At 41.7% G+C, this 24,033-nt stretch overlaps 1 protein-coding gene across 1 annotated transcript in view; it reads left to right on the forward strand.

Annotated features, from left to right (window-relative positions):
* The first annotated feature begins 2,519 nt into the window (after positions 1-2,519).
* dscaml1 (Down syndrome cell adhesion molecule like 1) overlaps positions 2,520-24,033 on the forward strand; it is a 586,372-nt gene continuing 564,858 nt past the window's right edge. The window contains exon 1 of the mRNA XM_043676579.2: positions 2,520-2,676. Coding sequence (XP_043532514.1) covers positions 2,634-2,676 — 43 coding nt within the window. The 5' untranslated portion in view covers positions 2,520-2,633. The remainder of the gene's footprint in view (positions 2,677-24,033) is intronic.

Below are 24,033 nucleotides of genomic sequence, written 5' to 3' on the forward strand. Positions count from 1 at the left end.
TAGTAGGTACATCCACATACTGTATCAGAAAATTTTCTTGTACACACTTAACAAATTCCTCTCCATCTAAACCCTTAACATCATGGCAGTCCCAGTCTATGTTTGGAAAGTTAAAATCCCCTACCATAACCACCCTCTTATTCTTACAGATAGCTGAGATCCCCTTACAAATTTGTTTCGCAATTACCCGCTGACTATTATTGGGTCTTTCATACAATCCTAATAAGGTTATCATCTCTTTCCTATTTCTCAATTCCACCCAAATAACTTGTAGTGGAGACAGATTCAATTGAGGCAGTGAGGACGGGCACAAGATGGTTCTTTCGATAGATACAGTGTGCATGGAGACAGGTCGAAAGCAGGACATTGACACTGGGTAATGACGCTTGTTGGAAGAGTGGGTGAAGTCATGATGGGTCAAATAACTTTCAGAATTCTAACATGCAAAAGGAGGCTATTTGGCCCATCATGGGAATGCCCTCCTGAGATTCTGTGATTCTGTGAACACATTCATAGAATCATAGAGATTGGAGGATTTGCGCTGTAGGGAGAGGCTGAACAGGCTAGGACTGTTTTCCCTGGAGCATCGGAGGCTGCGGAGTGATCTTATAGAGGTTTATAAAATCATGAGGGGCATGGATATGATAAATAGACGAAGTCTTTTCCCTGGGGTGGGGGAGTCCAGAACTGGAGGGCATAGGTTTAGGGTGAGAGGGGAAAGATATAAAAGAGACCTAAGGGGCAACTTTTTCATGCAGAGGGTGGTACGTGTGTGGAATGAGCTGCCAGAAGAAGTGGTGGAGGTTGGTTCAATTGCAACATTTAAAAGGAATTTGGATGGGTATATGATTAGGAAGGGTTTGGAGGGATATGGGCTGGCTGCTGGCAGGTGGGACTAGATTGGGTTGAGATATCTGGTCGGCATGGACGGGTTGGACCGAAGGATCTGTTTCCCGGAAGAGTATATTTTCAAAACGAATCCATTGGTGAATGAATCCGTTTCAGAGCACCAACGGAGAGTGTCCAGTTTAAATATTGAAATGAATATTCATGTTCCATTTCGTTTTATCTTCGCGTGTGTCTTTTGTGACTTCTTTTTGTGATTTGGGAGTTCCTGTCTCAAACGTGTGGGCATTTATTTCTCTTTCGCTTGACTCCTTATAGTCCAGCAGTATTTCCTTCACCGTCCTCACTTCTCACTACCACACAAATGACAAATATCGAAAACTTCACAACTGAGACTTTGTCAAAGCTTTTGGTTTTGGAACGGATTTTTTTTAACCACTGAGATTCTTTGGAATATTGGTGGAAGGTGAGTTGGATATAATTAAAGAACCGGAAGGGGAGGGGCGGGGCGGAGAGTGAAATAGCTCTTTTATAAGAGCTAGTATAGTCACTGTGACTGAATGGCCTCCTTGCACTGTTCCGGTCTATGACCCTGAAACAGAAAATCCATGGACGCTTTTTGTACAATGAAGCATTTGGCCAGTAGAGGGAGTCTAGACACACACACGGCTGGAACAAAAACTTTTAGGAAAGATTTGAAACTTTTCAACTTGTGTCTGGGTCAAGTGCCACTGAGACCCACTTTCCCATCTCCGGGGACATTTGACAGTCCGTAGATTTAACATGTGTGTAATATATCATCTTTTTAAAAAAGTAAAATGCTTGCATTTCCCACATTTATTTTTTGGAATCAAAGCCTGAATCATGACAGATTGTGCTGAAGGGTCACTCTAAGACAGTTCCTGCTCTCTCTGCTTCTCACCGCGATTTTCCTTGTGAAAAAAATTCTCTGCTGAGCCCCGCTTCCCCCAGCCCTTGTCCAATGTTAATTCTTTTCCTGCCCTCAGATCTTTTTGTCCATTGGCTGGCAGTTCAAAGCCTTTCAAATAAAACACACATCTCTTTAACACAAAAGACCAGCCTCGCTGACTTCACATGATCTTTGCAACCCGGACAGTAACGACTCCGTGAACACATAACATCGTTTAGCATCCTGGCTTTTTGTTGCTATCATCTCTCTGAATTCGTAAAGACAAGGCAGGCTTTCGGTGACTTTTTAAATCGAAAATTGGCATCCTTTTTCTCCTTTTTAAAAGAAACCTTACAGTGTGATTTGTCCCTTTAACTGACAAGTGTTAAAATCCCGGTGGGTTTTAACCCCTCGAGTCGTGCAGCATCAGGGACACGTGGTGTCTACACGAGCTCTCTGCATGGATATAGTCAAAACTATCACTATTTCCCCTGCTTTCATTCTCATGGGGGCTCGTCTCCTTCCTCCTGAGCAAATCCACCGATGTTATTTGGTTTTGCTGTTTTAAAAAAAACGATCAGACAGTCTGGTTTCGTTAGCTGGTGTACACAGTACGCACGGTGACTGTTGCGTGCGTGTGTGTGTGTGTTATCTCCAGATTTCTGGAGCTGGGCGGGGCGAGGTTCCTATCCTCCACCTTGCAAGTGATGACATGTCCCGAGTAGGCAGTCGCTGGGAACCGCTGGTTACCTTCACCTCGCACACTCCGGTTACCAAAGCTCAGGATCAGAGCTCTCTCTCTCTCTCTCTCTGTACTGCACTGAGACTTAACACACACACACACACACATACACACAGGGAAATAGGTGTTTATGGTATGTGGCTGACCACTCTACTCCTGGTGTATTCTTTAACTCGAGGTACGTCCAATGTCTTTTCAAACGGGTGAGATGAGAAGTACAATGTAATTTGCTGCCTGTTATGTTAAACAAATATGATCCATTTTGTTGATTGCAATCTTTAATTATTTACTGTAGACAGGGTTGATTTTTGTTTAAAAATGAGTTTTGAATGTGGAGCTTCTTAAATGTTCTAAATATAAAGCACGTTTCTCTTAAATATGAGCATTTTCACCAAAGGCAAGTATGGAATCAGTACTTTTACATCAACGATTTAAGGCCAATTACATTGAGGATGGTTGTATTCAGGAAGATTTATTGAGGGTGATTACATTGGAGTGATGTATCGGGGTGATTGTATTGAGATGATTATAATGAGGCTGATTGCATGGAGGGTGATTGTAATGAGGCGATTATATTGAGGGTAATTGCATGAGTGTAAATGTATAGAGGGTGATTGTATTGAGGACAATTGTATGAGAGTAAATGTATAGAGGGTGATAAATGTATAGAGGGTGATTATATTGAGGGTAATTATATGAGGGTAAATGTATAGAGGGTGATAAATGTATAGAGGGTGATTATATTGAGGGAAATTGTATGAGGGTAAATGTATGGAGGGTGATAAATGTATAGAGGGTGATTATATTGAGGGTAATTGTATGAGGGTAAATGTATTGAGGGTGATTATATTGAGGGTAATTGTATGAGGGTAAATGTATAGAGGGTGATTATATTGAGGGTAATTGTATGAGGGTAAATGTATTGAGGGTGATTATATTGAGGGTAATTGTATGATTTGAGGAGGGAAAAGTAACTCCTGTCTACGTAATGATGTGAGCGTGTTAGGATTATAGATTGTATCAACGATAATCAAAGCCTCCGATACACAGTCTTCCAATGTCTGTTTAAAAGAAGCAGTTTCTTCCTTTTATCACAAGCGGATAGCAATGACTGAGGGACCCAATTTTCCAGAAATAAAAAGCATGCTGTTTTTATTTTGGCATTGTAGATGAAAAATCGAACCGAGCAAATGTATTTATTTCCCTGCAGCTGCCCTGGCGTTTTGTTTCCTAGTACCTTATTTTTCATTCATTGTTGATCCTTGTTCAGACTGTTTGGTGTGGGTGCTGGGTGCTCCACTCCGGACCCTCTACAGGATTCTCCATCCCCTCCTCATCCCAGCTCACAAGGTGACCCTCGCCCCGATACATACACACACCAGGCAAGCCCGTGGTGTTGGGGGAGAATTGGAGCGGAGACCCCCATGTAGAGGGTGAGCTGAAATATTGGTCGGATGGAGTTGACACGCAGGGTAGTCTGACTACAGAGGCTGCCCATTCGCAGGAGGTGTGTGGCTGGCTTTACAGGAATGTTCACCACTCCTGCTCGCTTCAGAGTCAAGCCCCATTTCCATCGAAATTCTCGGCTCCATCCAGGGACCATCTCCCTCAGACAGACCCAGTGCCGGGCAGAGTCCGCAGCAGCATTCCAGAGAGAGAGAGAGAGCCTTTTCCTAGCAGGGACTCACATCTGAAAGTGTTAATCAGCTGTGCCATCTCTGATGGACCTGTCTCTGAATGATAAATTTCTGCAAGGTGCAATGAACTGAAAATTCTGAAATACTGTTGCAGTAGAATCCCCAGTGTGCGCTGTCTGGACTAAACAATGCAAGTGTCTGTAGTGCAGATTCGGGACAATGTCTAGTTGCAAAATCTCTACAGAATTTTAGATAATTTTTCCACTTTTGTTTGATTCTGATGATGAAAAGGGGGTGGGGGTGTGTTGGCTGGAGATCTCTTTTATCCTGTTCGCTGGAAGTAACGACAATTGGACAAAATTCCTCTCTCCGGTAGACTCAGTGTCACTAATCAACTAACGTCACATAACAGCTTTCATTTATCGGTACAGTTCTTAATGAAGCATCTTTGTAAAGCTTTAAAAAGACAACGTATCTTTAAAACAAAACCTTCGAATGCACTTTAAGGAAATAGATTTTTGCAACTATGAGGAAGCTGTCAGAAATGTGTTCTGTCTGTCTGTCACACTCTGTGTGTGTGTGTGTGTGTCTCTCTCTCTCTGTCTGCCACACTCTGTCTGTCTCCCTCTCTCTATCGTTGTCTTTCTGTTTCTCACCCCATTCCACATGATGGGAAGTGTTCAGATGTATTTGCACGTGTCCCGGAGTTAGGTGCGAGCCCGGAATTATTCTCAGTAAACGCGGCGCAGTCCGACCCCTGGTGACATGTCAGAACCGATGGAAAAATAATTGATTGTTTTTTCCACTTGACAACGGAAAGCCCCAGTGGGAATTTGTCAAGGTTTGCTTGGGGCGGTCAGATGCGTAATTTTCGCTCTCAGTTCGCTCCTCGCTGTTTAATGTATAAGTGGCCACTCCGTCCAGTTCTTTATCAATTCCATTGTAGAGTCACAGGCTAGGTTTCATAGAGGATTTCATTTAGCAGTGGTTTGAAGGGGGTTCAGTGTAAAAAGAGACAATTTCAAATAATGAAGTTAGCAGGTGTTGTGGAAATGAATTCGGATTATCCGCTCATTTCAAATGAATTTCTCATTTTACAATCCTGCTTGAAATGTGAATGGTCAGTTACTGGGGTCCAAACTGGTTCTTTGTGCAATCCAAGCTAAATGCTTGAAAGCTAGAGTTGCTTTCAGTTATAGTTAAACGCATCACACTGAGAAACATATCAATCGCAGACAATGAATTATCATAGTCATGGAGTTGTAGAGGTGCACAGCACGGAAACAGACCCATCCGGTCCAACTGGTCCTCAGCATTCTGTTTGTGAACAAAAGATTAAAGGACACATCTATACCACAAAATGGAATTACAGTCAACATTTGTAATTTTACCAGACTGTGAATGGGAAGTAGAATAGTTAAACACACACTGGTAAATAGCCCTCCCCTCTCAAGTATTTCTTTATTTGGATGTTTTGCTACAGGATGTATTTTTCTACTGGTTGGTACACAGACTCTAGGGCTGACACACAGAGCAATGCTGTATGTCCCCTCTGGGATTCCCCTTTATTGTTAGACAATAGAATGGAGGACTTTCCAATTAGCTTCCCCCTCTGGTGTTGCTGTTCAGAAGTATGGGCACATATAGGGTTGATACAGGCTACTTATCAACATTGAGAGCTGGAAATCTCTCTATCACCACCCCTCCCCCACCCCACCAAGCACTCATGCATTTTCTGCATCCACATAAAATAGCAACTGAACGCCTTTTATTATTCATTTGGGCTGAAATCAGAATATTTGTTTCCTTTGCTGGGAAACATTGTGTTTTAATTTAGTTTTGGACACAGCACAATGATAAGAATTGAGAGGGATGCGGTGCTATATAAATGAATTGGGGGTTGGTGAGACAATGGAATCATTACAGTTGAAGTAATAATATAAAACAAAAGAACTGCAGATGCTGGAAATCTGAAACCAAAACAGAATCTCAGCAGAATTGGCTGCATCTGTGCAGAGAGAGCAGAGGGAATGTTCCGGGTCCAGTGGCCCTCATTTAGAACTGCTTTTCATTATTTGAAGCCATGTTGGGCTGATCTCTGTGAATGCCCACCCTCAAAATCACTGATCAACCTGTTCAAACATGTCGTGACACATCTCTGGAGCAGGTGGGACTTAAATCCAGGCCTGCTGGCCTAGAGGTAGGGACACTACCACCACAAGACTTCCCCCACCCTCCCCACCCCCCCATAAACAAAGTCGCAAAGGGGAAGTGAAGTTTGTTGATGACAGTCTTCCAACAGAAAAGTGTCGACATGATAGGTATGCAGTGCACAAAGCTCGGGAAAATCACAAATATTATTTTCTAAACCTGCTGTGGGCATTGGTGACAAAGTCGGAATGTATTACCCAACCTTTTTGTTGCTCTGAATTACAGGTTGTGCAATGTGAGTGTCCATGTCTGTTTTAATGCTACAAAGTGTCTGTCTGTGTCATCTCAGAGGGCATTTAAGAATGAGGTCCATTGATGTCAGAGCTAGAAACACATAAAGCCAGGCTTCCTTCATCCTGAAGGATAATGATTCAGTTAAGATGTTATGACAATCTAACAGTTTCATTGTCACTCTTATTAATATCAGATTTCATTGAAATTGAAATCTACTGCTGGTGGAAGTTTGAACTCATGTTTGCTAGATTATTAGTTCTGACCTCTGGATCACTCGTCCAAAAACATAACCAACAATACTGTACATTTTGCTCGTATTTCATATTCGCTGGTTTGTCCTTATATGAGTTTTGTTATTCTAAAATATTATTAAAGGCTACTTTTAGTGCTGCTGCCTAAACTGCAGGAGAAACTTTTAAGATGAACACCAGGATTTGTTAGCAACACCAGTTTGGCATACAGGCAATTTAATGAAATAATAGACTTAAATAATGTGGCTACAGTAGCTCCATGCCATTTATCTTAATAATCCATGAAGTGAAAAGATTGAATGTTCTCACTCACTATCTGCATTTGTACCGAGCTCCCCATGGAACCAAGTGCTTGTCAAGGCGGGCATATTTTGGAGAACAAGGAAACCAAAAAACTTGTTAAGGTATCGTCAGCCAATGGGATTTGGACAATAGTTTCATACAACTGGGGAATTGAGGCTAGAGTTGGTAAGAGTGGAAGATGTTGCAAATGAACAATGTGTGTGTGTTGGGCCAAATGCCAGGCTAATGGAACAGACACCTCACAAATCCTGATGGAGACAAGAATGTTGAGTTTGATTTACTGAAGCATTGGGATCTAACTGAGAGGATGTGGAACAATTCTCTAGTTCCTTCTCTGTTTTTCTGTTCACAGAGGTTCTTAGTAGTTTCTTGTTCCCTCAGTTAGATGTCACCTAATTTAGCACGTGCTCAGATAGCTCAGTTGGCTGCTTACAGTATAGGTTGGTACCAGCAGCGTGGCTTTGATACCTGCACCAGCTGAAGTTACCATGACAAGCTCTCCTTTTCAATGTCTCAGCTCACCTGAGATATGGTGACTCTCATGTTAAACCACCATCAGTCATCTCAATAATGAAGGATCTGCCAGTAGGGCTTCGGTGATTTGATCTCATTTAGTTACTGTGTCTTGGTATTCATGTCAGTGTGGTGCACTTCAGTTGTTTTTTGCCCTGGTTTTATATGAAGTAAGAGATACCTATCTTAAGAGGTTCTCCTTGGGGTTAAGGTAAAGTAATCATAGTCTCAGATGACCATTGGGCTGCTCTCTCATAGAGAAATGCAACTGGTGGGGGTTTAATATGAGTGTTACCATGGCTCAGGTAAGGAGGTCAAGTACATAGTACCTTCATGGTGACATCAGCTGGTACAGAAATTGAACCAGCACTGTTGGTGTTTCTCTGTATCACAAAGCAGCCAGCTGTGCTGACCAAAGCATGCTGACTATTTTCAATAGTTGGAGGCACAAATGAGTAATGTCAACATTATGAAGGTTATTATTTTGTGCACTGAAGGTACACGTTCATTCATTTAAGTTTACCTCTTTAGAGACCATGAGAATCCGAGTGTAACATACAGTAAGAGTACTGTCCATGGTGATGATCTGAACTTGCCAGAAGGGGTGGAAATAGCCATTGTTATTGGCTGCAGGCAAGCTGGATGGCCCAGTGCACATGAATAGGACAACACTGCAGTTTGTTGACTTGCTGGCTAATGTGACTATCTCAGAAGCAGCTCCACATTGTCAAAGTTTTGAATAACTATGCATACATAATAGATGTTTTTCTGATCCAGCTGTTATAGAATCCATCTGACAGTATAAATGGGGAATTTCATGAGAAACTATGTTCCTGGGCAATGTTGCTGAACCCTACTCACACCATGAAATAAATAGACTGTAAGAATAATATTAAAGGGTGAGACTGTCATTGTAAAGAGGAGATCCACGTTTCATATTCCACAGTAGGTAATAACAATAATGTCATTAAAAGTAGGCTAATGAATGATCAACATATCAGGAATTGATAGGGAAACTATTTCTGAGGTGGGAAATGCCTTAAAATTAGAGATGGTGACCACTGTTGATGCCAGGGAGCACTTCTTCCTGCAGTGGTCGTGGAAATCTGGAATTCTCTCCCCTATTGAGCTGTTAATGTTGGAGGGCAGGGTGAGAGGATGGGTGTGGGAAGGGGTGATCCAACTAAAAATTTGAAAGTGGAGATTGATGGATTTTTGGCAAAGGCTGAAGTGGCAATGGGAAAAAGATGGCTAGATGCACGCAAGTTACAGGATCTAATTGAATAGTAGAATAACTTGAATGGGCCAAATAGCTAACTCCTGTTGCTAAGTTCCTAATTAGCACTCAAAGGGCAAATCTAAATGAGTAAATTCAGAGTGCTCTGCTTAGAGGAATAATATATACAGGTGGTAGTTCTCTCCATTGTTGTCTGTCATGAACTAATTCCCCAACAAAAGTAATCAATGCCCATAGATGATGGAGTATCTCTGCAATGGGAGGTACTCTTCAATGCAAGTCCATAGTTTGATGACTAATGGCTGAAATGAAAGCTTGTAGGCCACAAGATAAAGTTGTAAATTGGATTTTTAATCAGATAGATAATGGGAAACAGGAGGTAGTTATTATTGATAAAAATTCTAATTGGGCAGTTGTGATTGACAGAGTCTCACAGGGATTCAGTCCGAGCCCCTGTAGTAAATAATAGTGACATTGGTGGGGTTATTGCTGCTGGAATATTTGTGAGTGACAGTAAGTGCTGTGGGAAAGTAAAGCAGTTGAGGAAAATGACGCAGTGACATTGTTCAAGAGAAATCCAGAGGCACTGACTGACTGGGTGGATGAATGGAGAGTGTCATTTAATATTGAAAAATGTAAGCTAATGCATAAGGCAAGGCTATTTTGGGTGTGTTGTCCAAATATTGAAACCATTGTATGGCAGCCAGTAGTTGGCACAGCCCATATAAACTCAGCGTGGATGACAATCTGACATTGGACCTAATATAGAAACCCTGATGAGTGCATGCAACATCTTAAAGTTTCCCCACAGAGGAAGATGAAAAAATTAAGCAGAGGAAATTGTTTAATAATGGTAAAGAAAGGAGATGGAGATATTTTCATGCTGGACGTCATGATTAGATAAAGAAACTAAATATAAGCGGAACAAAGCCTGAGTATTTTTTCTTGGAGCTAATTTCATATACAAATAGACTTATCAAACAATTCAGTGAATGTTGAACTATTCAAAAAAAAAAGGGAAAAGTTATTTAACTCAAAAAGATTCCAGAAAGATAGAAGCTTGCTAACTGTGCATTTGGATAAATAGAGACAAATCAAAATGAATGACTTTTTGAATAAAAATTGATGGATCACCAAGAATGGAAGTGCTTGAGGTGGGGAAGTTTGATTCAGAATGATGCCTACTTTACTCTGCTTCAGCAATGTCCCGTAGAACCAAAATCAATGTTAGACTCTACAGAGTAGAGTCATAGAGTTGTACAGCTCAGAAACAGACCCTTCAGTCCAACGCATCCATGCTGACCAGATATCCTAAACTAATCTAGTTCCATTTGCCAGCATTTGGCCCATATCCCTCCAAGTCCTTCCTATTCATATACCTATCCAGATGCCTTTTAAATATTGTAATTGTAACAGCCACCACCACTTCCTCTGGCAGCTCAATCCATACCTGCACCACTCTCTACATGAAAAAGTTGCCCCTTAGTTCCTTTTAAACCTTTCCCCTCTCACCCTAAACCTATGTCCTCTAGTTTTGAATTTCCCTAACCTGGGGAAAAGATCTTGGCTATCCATGTGCCTCATGATTTTATAAACTTCTATAAGGTCACCCCTCAGCCTCTCATGCTCCAGGGAAAGTAGCCTCAGTCTATTCAGCCTCTCTCTATAGCTCAAACCCTCCAACCCCAGCAACATCCTTGTAAATCTTTTCTGCACCCTTTCAAGTTTAACAACATATTTCCTATAGCAAGGAGACCAGAATTTAATACAGTATTCCAAAAGTGGCCTGACCAATGTCTTGTACAAATACGACACTGACCGTGCCATTTTACCATTCATGTTTGTCATTCTGTGGTCCCTCTAGGTGGGACTGTCATGTTATGGGCAATTTGTACTTTGGCTTTTTGCCCAATGGGGACCTGGATCAAGACTGCTCAGAAGCATTCATAGACATGGCCTTTTTTGTTGCAGTATTCTCAAAGATTAGAGCCCTGATCAGAAAGCTCAATGATACCACTATAGGACATGTACTGAGTACAAAAAAAATCAAATTAAATTGCTGGAACCTTCTGTTGTGGGGAAAAACACCAGTCTCGGAGTCAGAGTCGGGGGTTCAATGACAGAGTTCATTGCACAAGGAAATACCGGAGCTCCGGGGAGAGAAAGACACCAACAGCACAGTGGTCAGCTGTGAGTCTTCTCTTGACCTGGAGCACGTTTATACATCTTGTGATACAATAGGTCAGTGATGAGATTACTGTCTTTGTAACATGGTTTGTTTATGGCAATCATTGCATAATTGTTGATAGTTTCGATACAGTCTTCGTCAGTTCCAGCGCAGCCTTTGTTAAGTTCTGCGTGGTCATTGTCAGTTTCAGTGTAGACATTGTCAGTTTCAATGTCTGTCCGGAAGTCCATTGCTGTAGTAATGGGCGCTAATCGCTCTTCTTGAGAAGGACGATTACTGCAGCCCTGGCTATTAGCACTCTGTATTGAGTCAAACTGTATCAAACTGTTAGCATTTCTATAAGAGGTGTTGGCTGGGCCCAGACTTTTCGGCAGGACCCAGATATTTTGGCGGGCAGTGTACATAACTCATGTGTATTCTCTCCCCCCACCCGCCTTAAACTAATCAACTAGGTTGTGAGTGCATTGTGCTGGCATTCTGGTGGCCCCAGGCAGTGTCTGTATCTGCTCTGCTGTTTCTCTCCATATTGTGATCCAACGGCCATCTTGTGTGTTAAAGGTTTGTGCGAAGACTTGTAGCTCGGGTGCTTGTTGTTGTGGTTCTGTTCGCCGAGCTGGGAATTTGTGTTGCAGACGTTTCGTCCCCTGTCTAGGTGACATCCTCAGTGCTTGGGAACCTCCTGTGAAGCGCTTCTGTGATCTTTCCTCCGGCATTTGTAGTAGTTTGAATCTGCCACTTCCGGTTGTCAGTTCTAGCTGTCCGCTGCAGTGGCCGGTATATTGGGTCCAGGTCGATGTGCTTATTGATTGAACCAGTGGATGAGTGTCATGCCTCTAGGAATTCCCTGGCTGTTCTCTGTTTGGCTTGTCCTATAATAGTAGTGTTGTACCAGTCAAACTCATGTTGCTTGTCATCTGCTTGTGTGGCTACTAAGGATAGCTGGTCGTATCGTTTCGTGACTAGTTGGTGTTCATGGATTCGGATCGTTAGTTGTCTTCCTGTTTGTCCTATGTAGTGTTTTGTGCAGTCCTTGCATGGGATTTTGTATACCACGTTGGATTTGCTCATGCTGGGTATCGGGTCCTTCGTTCTGGTGAGTTGTTGTCTGAGAGTGGCTGTTGGTTTGTGTGCTGTTATGAATCCTAGTGGTCGTAGTAGTCTGGCTGTCAGTTCAGAAATGTTCTTGATGTATGGTAAAGTGGCTAGTCCTTTGGGTTGTGGCATGTCCTCATTCTGTTGTCTTTCCCTTAGGCATCTGTTGATGAAATTGCGGGGTTATCCGTTTTTGGCGAATACATTATATAGGTGTTCTTCCTCTTTTTGCAGTTCTGGTGTACTGCAGTGTGTTGTGGCCCTTTTGAACAGTGTCTTGATGCAACTTCTTTTGTGTGCGTTGGGGTTGTTGCTTTCGTAGTTCAGGACTTGGTCTGTGTGTGTGGCTTTCCTGTATACCTTTGTGGTGAATTCTCCGTTCGGTGTACTCTGTATTATCACGTCGAGGAATGGGAGTTGGTTGTCCTTTTCTTCCTCTCGAGTGAATCGGATTCCTGTGAGTGTGGCGTTGATGATCCAGTGTGTGTTCTCTATTTCTGTGTTTTTAATGATTACAAAGGTGTCATCCACATATCTGACCCAGAGTTTGGGTTGAATTTGCAGTATGACTGTTTGTTCTAATCTTAGCATTACCGCTTCTGCTATGAGTCCAGAGATGGGTGTTGATTTGTTCATATATTTGGTTGTTGAATGTGAAGTGTGTTGTGTGTTAAGTTGACCAACTGATGGCTCAGTGGCCATCTTGTGTGCCTAGTATCACCCTGCCCCATGCCATCTCCCTCTTCACTTCCTTGTATTCTATTCTTGAATAATAAAAACTTATGATTGTTGAATAGAGATTTTCAACGTGCACTGTTGGTTTGACCCACTTTTGTGATGAATACAGTTGGTCTCAATTGAGTCCTTAGTTTGCTCAAGGTGTCCCTACACAGGGTTTGTCACTAAATTCATGGCTAAACTGGAAGTCATTGTTGGTCTTAGATTTTGGATCAGAAGTTTGGAAAAGACTTTATCTATTGAAATTTGCAGTGAATATTCTGTCAGTGAAACATCTATCAGGTCTTGAGCTGAAAACACACTCTTGGGTTTTGGATATTTTAACCTATAGACCTGCAGACCCCAGTGTTAGGAAATTAAAATAGTTGTGTTGTAGATTTGATTCTCTACAGTGTGGAAAAAGGCCCTTCGGCCCAACCAGTCTACACTGACCCTCCAAAGGATAACTCACCCAGACCCGTTTCACTCTGACTAATGCACCTAGCAATATGGGCAATTTAGCATGGCCAATTCACCTTGCCTGCACATCTTTGGACTGTGGGAGGAAACCAGAGCAAACCGACGCAGACATGGGGAGAACGTGCAAACTCCACACAGACAGTCGCCCAAGGCTGGAATTGAACCTGGGACCCTGGTGCTGTGAGGCAGCAGTGCCACCCACTGAGCCACTGTGCCACCCAGTTGGGCTGTAAAGTTTATTCATGTTGGTGCAGTGCAAATGTGACTTTTCTGTCATTCTGACACATCTACATTTTTATTTATTAATTCATTGATGGGATGTGGGTGTTACTGGCAAAGCCAGTATTTACTGCTCAAATCTAATTTCTCTTTGTAAGATGATAGTGAACCACCTTCTAGAACTGTTGCAGTCCGTCAAGGGTGTTGATGCACCCACAATGCTGTAGGGAAGGGAGCTTGACCTAGTAACAAGGAAGAAATGTGACACATTTCCAAGTCAGGATGGTGCATGGCTTGAAGGGAGTCTTGCAGGCAGTGGTGTTCCTATGGACCTGCTGCTCTTGGCTGAACACTGACTCTGTAAATGTAGATATATATTTTTTAATTGACTATCTTTTAAGTTTGTGAGCTTATCCACCCACCACCACCTCCCTATCCTCAGTGATACTAACTTCCAGAGATATAGCTCTGAGACATAGCACCAGGGCTGTAGATCTCCATCATGAGAATAACAAGGGAATGATTCCTTATGAATTTTCTGCAAATCTAAGCTTAGTATCTCATCTGGAATTTACAGAGGTACAATCTTTGAGAAAAAAGGAACGTTTGTTATGATGATGGTCGCACATTGGACAAGCTTATACAGATTATCTATGACTTCTTAAAAAATGCTGGTTTGTACAGATGCTTGTATATGAATATTTATATGAAAAACACAGATGCCCAGTAATAAAGGTAAGGTTGCCATAGTCCCAGAGGAGTGTTTTTATTAGAGAGAGACAACTAGTGGTGGTTTACCATGAAGGTCACTTCAGGTGCAGGGCAAAATTGAGAATATGGGAACAGCATAGAAACCTCAGCCAGAACAGGAACTGAACCCATGCTGTTGGCATCACCCTACACTACAAAAAAGCTGACTAGCCAAGTGAGCTAACCAACCCCAACAAGTGCCAGTTACTGACTTTATCAATGCTTCTGAAAAATAGCAGTTGTAGTGTATTGCAAGATTTGAGCATTTTATTACAATGGCCTTTCTTTCATTGGAGTAAATGCAGTGAGTCCAGTTGTGGCTGTCTGAGGCTCAGAGTACAATACACAACAGGAAGAAGAGAGTGAGGCTGGGATGAAATCTTCATTTACATTTCATTTGAGAAATTAAAGACTGAACAACATTGTTGTACATATTTGGAACTCCTAAAGTTGGTTTTAAGCAATTTGAAAGCTCGCTGTGCACATACATTGTGTTCAGGTACACAATGAGTCAGTCCGCTATGTAATTGAAGGAATTGCACTGAAGCGTACTTGAAGACAATGAGAGAATTCATACAGTCATAGTCATAGAGTCATAGAGATGTACAGCATAGAAACAGACCCTTAGGTCCAAATTGTCCATGCCGACCAGATATCCTAGTTAATCTAGTCCTATTTGCCATCACTTGGCCCATATCCCACTAAACCCTTCCTATTCATATACCCGTCCTGATGCATTTTAAATGTTGTAATTATACCAGCCTTCACCAGCTCATTCCATACATGCATGAAAAAGTTGCCCCATAGGTCCCTTTGAAATCTTATCCTTCTCAACCGAAACCGATGCCCTCTAGTTCTGAACTTCCCCAACTCAGGGAAAAGACCCTGTATATTTACCCTATCCATGCCCCTCATGATTTTATAACCCTCTATAAGCTCACCCCTCAGCATTCAAATCTCCAGGGACAACAGCCTCTCCCTATAGTTCAAATGCACCGACCCTGAGAACATCCTTGTCAATCTTTTCAAAACGTTTTCAAGTTTCACAAGACCTATGGGAGGGAGACAGAATTGCACACAATATTCCAAAAGTGGCCTCAGAAATGTCCTGTACAGCCACAACATGAAGTCCCAACAAAAAGGACTGGCATATTCATGAAGAAAGGTTTCACATTTTGACTGAAAATGAATAAAATGGAGATGAAGGTAACTGAAAGATTTCCTCACCGTCATGGGACGAGATGTTTTGACATCGTTTCTAACCAATGTTGGCTGCGAGATCTTGGTATTAGGTACTCTTCTGAGCTGATTGATATCAGGGCCCAAATCGTAGCATGACCAAGGGTACAGTTGCACTGAGATTTGCAAACTCTGAAAGCAATCACTTGCAAGTGAGACTGTTACATTCTTGAATTGAAAGGGTTTAGAAAAGATTTACAAGGATGTTGCCAGGGTTGGAGGATTTGAGCTATAGGGAGAGGCTGAATAGGCTGGGGCTGTTTTATCTGGAGCGTCGGAGGCTGACCGGTGAACTTATAGAGGTTAATAAAATCTTGAGGGGATGGATAGGATAAATAGGCAAGGTCTTTTCCCTGTGGTGGGGGAGCCCAGAACTAGAGGGCATAGCTTTAGGGTGAGTGGGGAAAAACTTAAAAAGGGACCTGAGGGGCAACGTTTTCACACAGAGGGTGGTGCGTGTATGGAATGAGCTGCCAGAGGAAGTGGTGGAGGCTGGAACAATTACAACTTTCAAAAGACATCTGGATGGGTATATAAATAGGAAAGGTTTAGAGGGATATGGGCCAAGTGCTGGCAAATTGGACTAGATTATGTTAGAATATCTGGTCGGCATGGATGAGTTGGACGGAAGGGTCTGTTGCCGTGCTGTACATCTCTATGACTCTAAACCCTTTCTTCATCGTGGGTATGGTGTGAACTTAGAAATCAACCTTAGAGATACATTGTAAATGGCTTTAAGAACAATAAAATCTGGGCTAAACTTGTGTCGAAAAGTGTGGTGCTGGAAAAACACAGCTGGTCAGGCAGCATCTGAGGAGCAGGAGAGTCGACATTTTGAGCATAAACTCTTCATCAATCTACATTTGTGACCAATCAGGGCATATAAGCTGAAATGGAAGGAGGCCTGCAATGACACTTAAGCTGTGGAAATGGCATAACAAGATATTCATACATTGAAAGAGAGTTATTTTCCTGAGCCAACAGGAAAGGTGTATTGGATTTCATTGAGATCCAGATCAAATGGCAAGGTCTCAAGGTCCGCGATCTCAGAATTATCACTATGGTCACCACCAGCCTTTGAAGTCTTTCAATTTCGAGGCAAAGTGCTCTATCTTTTTGAATGTTGGTCATATCCAGATTGCATATGGGAACAGAGGTCACAGAAATACTGCAGGTTGCAGTCATGGACCAGGTTGAGGACATGGTAGATCTAAAGATAGGAATAGCATCTCAAAATCCTCAAACAGTTGAGTTCGCTAAAGTCTGACATCAAGAGCAAAAATAAGAGAAAAGCAAGACAAAGTGAAGATATATTATGATACAAAAGGCATGAACCTTGGAAAATCACTGAGCTGGGTGATCAGGAGAAGCATTGTAGTTGGAGCCGTTGTAAAGAGACTTGGCCCATTCACATATCTGGTGAAGATTAGAGATTATCTGTTGGTATCATATATTATTTGAATGAAAGAGGAAATATGAAGAAGGGAAAGCATAAGAAGCCTCCTATAATCCAAATTATTCCAATAGCTCAAAGTGAAGGAAAAGAAAGTCAACAAGAAACTGCAAAGTTTGCTGATATTACAGAATCCACTGGTGGGGCAAAGTAAATCAGCGTCTTTGATTAAGACAAATCAAACATTGTCACAGTCCCAACAATTTCATGGAGTTGGTTGTCAGAAAGTTCAGGATTGGCACAATCTGAGATGTTGAGAGATCAGAATCAGGAAACTGAAAATGAGAGAAGGTACCCAGACAGAAAGAGAAAGAAGCCAGACAGGTTAATTGTTAAGATGTAGAAAGGATGAAGAAATAAGTTTCATTACACCTTGTCAATAATATTTTTGTAAACGCGGACTGGTGTTTAGCAAAACCATTTCTGTTTCACAGGTAAATTAATCTACCTCTATCGGTCATTGGGTTTTTGTTTAGAATATTATAAAAATAAGTATGCAACCCAACTTGTTAATTTTAAGGTATTGTTGATGTAGTCATATTGTATTCTGGGAAGTTACCAAAATGTATGATTTGGCATTTTAGTTGACTAGCTTTTTTAAAAATGTAGGATCAGAATGTTATTTATTGCAAGATCTGCATATTTTGTGATAAAACCCTCTCTGCTGCTCTTAGAATGGGGAGGTGTAAATAAAGCTAATTCATTAATGGCCACCTGTTAGTCTTACTGCAATGTGGAACAATGTTCATATCATATTAGATTCCCTACAGTGTGGAAACAGGCCCTTCGGTTCAACAAGTCCACCTCCGAAGAGCAACCCACCCAGACCCATTCCCCTACATTTACCCCTGACTAATCCACCTAACACTATGGGCAATTTAGCATGGCCAATTCACCTGACCTGCACATCTTTGGACTGTGGGAGGAAACCGGAGCACATGGAGGAAACCCACGCAGACACGGGGAGAATGTGCAAACTCCACACAGATTGTGTTACCCGAAAATGTTTTATTCAGTAAGCAGATAATCTGTACTAGGTCACTTGCCAGTGGTGGTCAACATTGTTCAAGTTGTAGTTGACAGTTTTAAACAGCAGAATATACCTAGTCTGGTGCACAGGGATGTGATTAAGTTATCAAGGTAGATAGATCCCATTGTCAACAGGAACCATGTGTCTTGACTTCACTCAATGGGCCTCCTCTTTGTTATCTGTCATATTATTTGTGGTTCTCAACATCCTTTACAATTGGCCTGTTTGTTACAAAGTTCTAGGAAGAAGAAAGATCTTTTGACAATCTGTGCTCACGAGGAATTATTTGGCAATGTCATGTGTGGCCTCATATTGATTATGCAGTCGTTGCCTGGATTTGATGTAGGAGTTCTGACTTTATATGTTTACTGGTGTCAGGCAAAATTTGAAGCTGGAGTGAGCAAATGGAACAAATATCGACCAAAACTCTCACCATGAGTTAAGGTTTTCATTTCTGATGTTGCTTGCCACTTTTCAAGTTGTCAACAGGTGGCTAGAGAGTAAAGAATAATGAGTTAGTCACTGAACTCCCAACAGCAGATAAAAGATGACTTGTCAGAGGAAAGCGTAGTGTTAGACAGGCAGCTATCGAAGAGAGCCAGATTGCAGGCAGGCATTTTGAGCTTAGCTGTGTTTATGACCATCAGTTCTAATGTTCTTAATTCTAATCCTCTCTGTCCATTCTGACTTTGCCATTATCCTGGATAGATCATTACATGAAAAAAAGACATTGCCACTGGGTTTTCTTCAAGAATTTTGCATAGCGACCGACAAAATGGCTTAATCCGTGTACCAGTTTTTTTTGGAAGGATACCTTGCAAATAGTATAATTATTAAGTAAAATTCTAATTCTGGTAACTAAGACCCAAACGAGGATGCATGACAACTTTGATTCTGATTTGACTCGGAGAATGTCCCTGCTTCATCTGGGGTTGCCAACCGTGATTGGGCATTTTCCTGGAAGTCTCATTATAAGACTCCTGTCCATTTGAAAATCCTTTTTCTTCCTTGATCTTTGATAATTAACATATGAAAACATTTTAAAAAGCCCAGTTTTGCTCAGATCCTCCTCTGATTTTTAATCACTGTGTTTTGAAGAATAGTCCTTGTTTGTGGGATGACTCAAGAACAACTCTGGGATGTTGGCAATGTGCTTTTGAAGATCATTTTTAATCAACTTATTCAGAAACATTTATTACACATCCGCAGAACAGCTGGGGCTTGAACCCAGACTTCCTACCTTAGAGGAAGGAACATTCCCACAGTGCCACTAGGGCACTCTCAATGAGCTTGTTCAAAATTATTATTGATACGTTCTAATCAACCTTTCAGAACTGTTATTACACATATGGGACTTGAACTCAGGCTGTCTGGCTCAGAGGTAGGGACATTACTACTGTATCACAACAATCCCACCAATGTATTATTCAATTGTTCTTCTGTGTTTGATTTTATTAGTCTGATAACTGCTCATGGTGCTTGATTGGTTTAGTCTGTTCAATGTTACTACGAAAAGTAAGGGGATACCATAGAAAGACTGGAATCCTACAGAAACATGAAAGAGTACATCTTTTAAAACATGTCTGCAACAAGCAATCCCTAATATTAATATAAAAAAGGTCTGAGGCTAATACTAAGTGAGAACCAATATATTCCAGTGTCCAATCTAGTCAATGTGTGCAGCCGACAAGCCCAATAAAAAAAACTCATAGCTAAAACTCACATTTCTTATTATGTATTCGGGGGAGATTATCAATTAAAAAGTCAATGATACGGTTCTAATGAATTTTTTTTTACTAGATAAGCACAAAATGAGGTTTGTTTCTGGGATCTTCATGAGTATTAACTTCAAAACAACAGGTTCAAATCTCACTTCAGGCCTTGGGTCTGTAATTGTTAGGTCAGAGGGAAAGCTGGACTATCAGAGGACTATCAGACTATCATTGTTCCATGAGAAATACACAGTAACTATGGAATTAGTTAGAAATTTTGAGTGACAATGGACATCGCAAGCAACTATAAAGAGACCGAGATCACAGTCGGCATACAGAAGTTACAATAATAAATGGAATTGAATCAAATTGAATTTATTGTCACATGTACCAAAGCACAGTGAAAAGCTTTGACTTGCAAGCAATACAGGCAGGTCACACAGCTAAATAGCATAGATAAGTAAATAGTAGGTAAACAGTAGCAAAAACAAAAACACAGGTACAGACAAATGCTAAGAGTTTGTGAGTCCATTCAGTATTCTAACAACAGTAGGGTAGAAACTGTTTCAAAACCGGTTGGTGTGTGCGTTCAGGCTTCTGTACCTTCTCCCTGATGGTGGAGGTTGTAGAAAAGTATTGCCAGAGTGGGATGGATCTTTGAGAACCAGGTTATTACCAGATCAGGTATGCCTACCTTTTATAATCTTCAATCCAGTACCATCTCATAGCTGCAGCCTATTGGAAGGATTTTGTGAAACCTGAAAGAGATCAGAAAAGATTTGCAAGGATGATTGCAGGATTGGAGAGTTTGAGCTATAGGAAAAGACTGAACAGGCTGGGGCTGTTTTCCCTGGAGCATAGGAGGCTGAGGGATGTCCTTATAGAGGTTTATAAAATCATCAGGGGCAAGGAGAGGGTAAAGAGACTGGGTCTGTTCCCTGGGATGGGGGAGTCCAGAACTAGAGAGCATTGGTGTAGGGTGATAGGGGCAAAATTTAAAAGGCACTGAAGGGGCAACTTTTTCACACAGAGGGTGGTGTGTGTGTGGAATGAGCTGTCAGAGGACGCGGTGGAGACTTGAACAATTACATTATTTAAAAGGCATCTGGATGGGTATATGAATAGGAAGGGTTCAGAGGGATATGGGCCAAGTGCTGGCAAATAGGATTAATTTAGGATATCTGGTTGGCATGGACGAGTTGGACGGAAGGGTCTGTTTTTGTGCTGTACATCTGTATGACTATGATTCTGTCACCAATGGAATATTGATTACATATAATCCCCGCTTGAAAGACTAAGACCTTAAGTTATGAGGAGAGGTTATATAAATTAAGCCTGTTTTTCTAAAATTTAGAAGGTTAAGGAGTGTTGGATTGAAGTCTTCAATTGAAGTATTTCAAGATACAGTACTAACAGGTAAAGGTGGGGTCACAGAAAAATAAACCATTTCTGCTGGTTGGGAATTCTACAACTAGGGGGCACAGTCAGAGAATTAGGGCCAGACCAATCATGATAGATGTTAGGAAGCACTGCTACACACAAACCATGGTAGGGGTTTGGAACTCTTTTCCACTAATGGAAGTGGATGCTGGATCAGTTGCTAATTTCAAATCTGATAGAGATTGATTTTTTGAGAAAGATACAAAGATATTAAAGGATATGTGCCACAGACAGGTGTACAGAGCTTGGCTACGGATCCACCATGATCTTATTGAATGGCAGGACAAGCTCGAGTGCTTGAATGGCCAACTCCTGTTCCTACATTCCTCTGTTGCTACGTTCCTAACTTGCCTGAAATTGTCTGGTGGGAGATGGGATTTAATTTCATGAGAATGTTCCTGTCAATTTCATGTTCAACTATTTGATGTCCTCTCATTAAAAGTGGAAAATTCTGAGCATAAAACAAATTAGTTGGTACCTGAAAGAGAAAGGCGGACATGTCTTTTAGGTGGGAATCTTTAACGGGAGCTCAAACGTTTATGGGTGGCACGGTGGCACAGTGGTCAGCACTGCTGTCTCACAACACCAGAGACCTGAGTTCAATTCCCGTCTCAGGCAACTGTCTGTGTGGAGTTTGCACATTCTCCCAGTGTCTGTGTGGGTTTTCTCCGGTTCTCCGGTTTCCTCCCATAGTCCAAAAATGTGCAGGTTAGATGGATTGGCCATGCTAAATTGCCTGTAGTGTTAGGGGAATGGGTCTGGGTGGGTTGCTCTTTGGAGGGTAGGAGTGGACTAGTAGGGCCCAAGGGCCTGTTTCCACACTAAAAAAAAAACTTGTTTCAATTGCATTATTTACAGGGATGAAGGACCCCAGGGTTAAGAGGAGATTTGATTGAGGTAGTCAAAATTATGAATTTGATGGAGTAGTCCACTCTCTTTTTATTGGAGAAAGATATTTAGTTATGTAGATCTTGAGGTTAAATGTTAATTAGCTTGGAAACAGGTGAGGACAGAAGCCTCCATGAACTATCACAGCCAAGTACAGGGAGGGAAAGCACTCTGTCCTAAACTCCAGTGATTGACTTAACTCAACTAACTGAACCCCCTTCCCTCACTATTTTAATGTGGTTAAACTGTTTCCAGTGGTAGAGGAGTAAGCAATGAGAGTACATGAATTTGGGATAATTAACGAAAGGGCAGGGATGGGAAAGTTTCTGCTACCACGAGTTATCACAAGATGATTAATCCAAAGACCCAGGTAATACTCTAAGGACCTGGATTCAAATCCCACCATGGCTGATGGTGGAATTTGAATCCAGTAAAAATCTGGATTTAAGAGTTAAATGATTACCATGGAATGATTGTCAATTATCAGGACAAGCAAATCTGGTTAACTCATGCCCTTTAGGGAAGGAAACTGCCATTCTTATCTGGTCTGGTCTACACGTGACTCCAGATGCATAGCAATGTGATTGACTCAACTGCCCCTGGGCAATAAATGCTGGTCTAGCCAATGGTACCCACATCTGTGAAAGATTACAAAGCACTACCCAAAAAGCATAGAATAGAATAACAACTTATTGTCATTTGTATTTATGAAAATATTTATGTACATGTCGCCAGAATTTTGCTGCCACTTTAAAACAGAAATTATGAAAATAAATAATCGATATGAAGTTAGGACGAAGTTAATCTTTTGTTCCCTCTACGGAAATATGGGTTTCTGATGTGGCGACCATTTGCCACTGCCAAAGCAAGGATTTCCCAGCTGGACCCACCACATTGTCAGCTTCAGCAGTGACATCGAAGTCATAGCCGGGGGGCAGACCAGACCTACCAGGAGGGGCAGACCAGATCCACGAAGTCACTGATGTTGAAGCCATCACCACTTCGGTCACTGCCTGAAGCCGCTATATTGTTGCCATAGCCACGAGGAGAGAACAGAAACCACCGTGCCACCATACCGGTATAGACACCAATGAAACCGCTGGCAAGAGGAATGGACCATCCCCACTGACAATGGAGCCTTCGGTAAAGCTGTGGCCACTATGGCCACACGGATCAGACACCTGAATCCACCACACTGCCGCCACTGCAGGTCCTCGCAACATCCTTCCTCCACCACAGCCACGGAAAAGAGGGAACGGGCAACTTTGATACGAAAGAGAAATGATGAAACAAACCAAAACACACCAAAAAAGAATGCAGCCAGCCAGGTGAGCAGGAGCATGTGGACACAGAGTCCAAAAACTTCCTACCCTGCCACCGCCACCATCTTGAAACAATAAAGGTGGTGGAAACAGATTTGATAGTAAATTTCAGAAGAGAATTGGATAAGAGTTCAGAGGGAAACGTTTTGCAGGACAGTGAGGATTGAGGTCGAGCTAGCTGCATAATTCTTTCAAGGAGCATACATAAACATGATTGTCCAAATGGCCTCTTCCCGCACTATCTTTGTATAATATTTAAATGCATTCATATTCTTATATTCAGGAGAACACATGCCATTTTCATCTGTTTTTGTCTGAGGAACTATCTTCATTTTTGCATTGTACATCCCTATCTCATTACGAACATACAATCCACTTGGGAGACAAAATCACAATGCTTATTGATTCCGACAGCAATTGTAAGTGATCAGAATTATGATAATTGAACATACAGCCATTGAGTCCATAAATGAACAGGTTCTCTTTGACTGAAAGGAAATACATCTCTCTGACTCAACAAACGTCTCTGAATAATCAGTGCAAAGGGTTTGATCATTTTTTTTTCCACCTAGTTCAGAATGGTGTGATGCTTTAGCGATTAATGGCTGTCACAGGCAAA

The sequence above is a fragment of the Chiloscyllium plagiosum genome, unplaced genomic scaffold, assembly GCF_037043375.1.
Source record: "Chiloscyllium plagiosum isolate Xiang-an unplaced genomic scaffold, Cpla_swu_hap1 HiC_scaffold_29, whole genome shotgun sequence".
NCBI lineage: Eukaryota > Metazoa > Chordata > Chondrichthyes > Orectolobiformes > Hemiscylliidae > Chiloscyllium > Chiloscyllium plagiosum.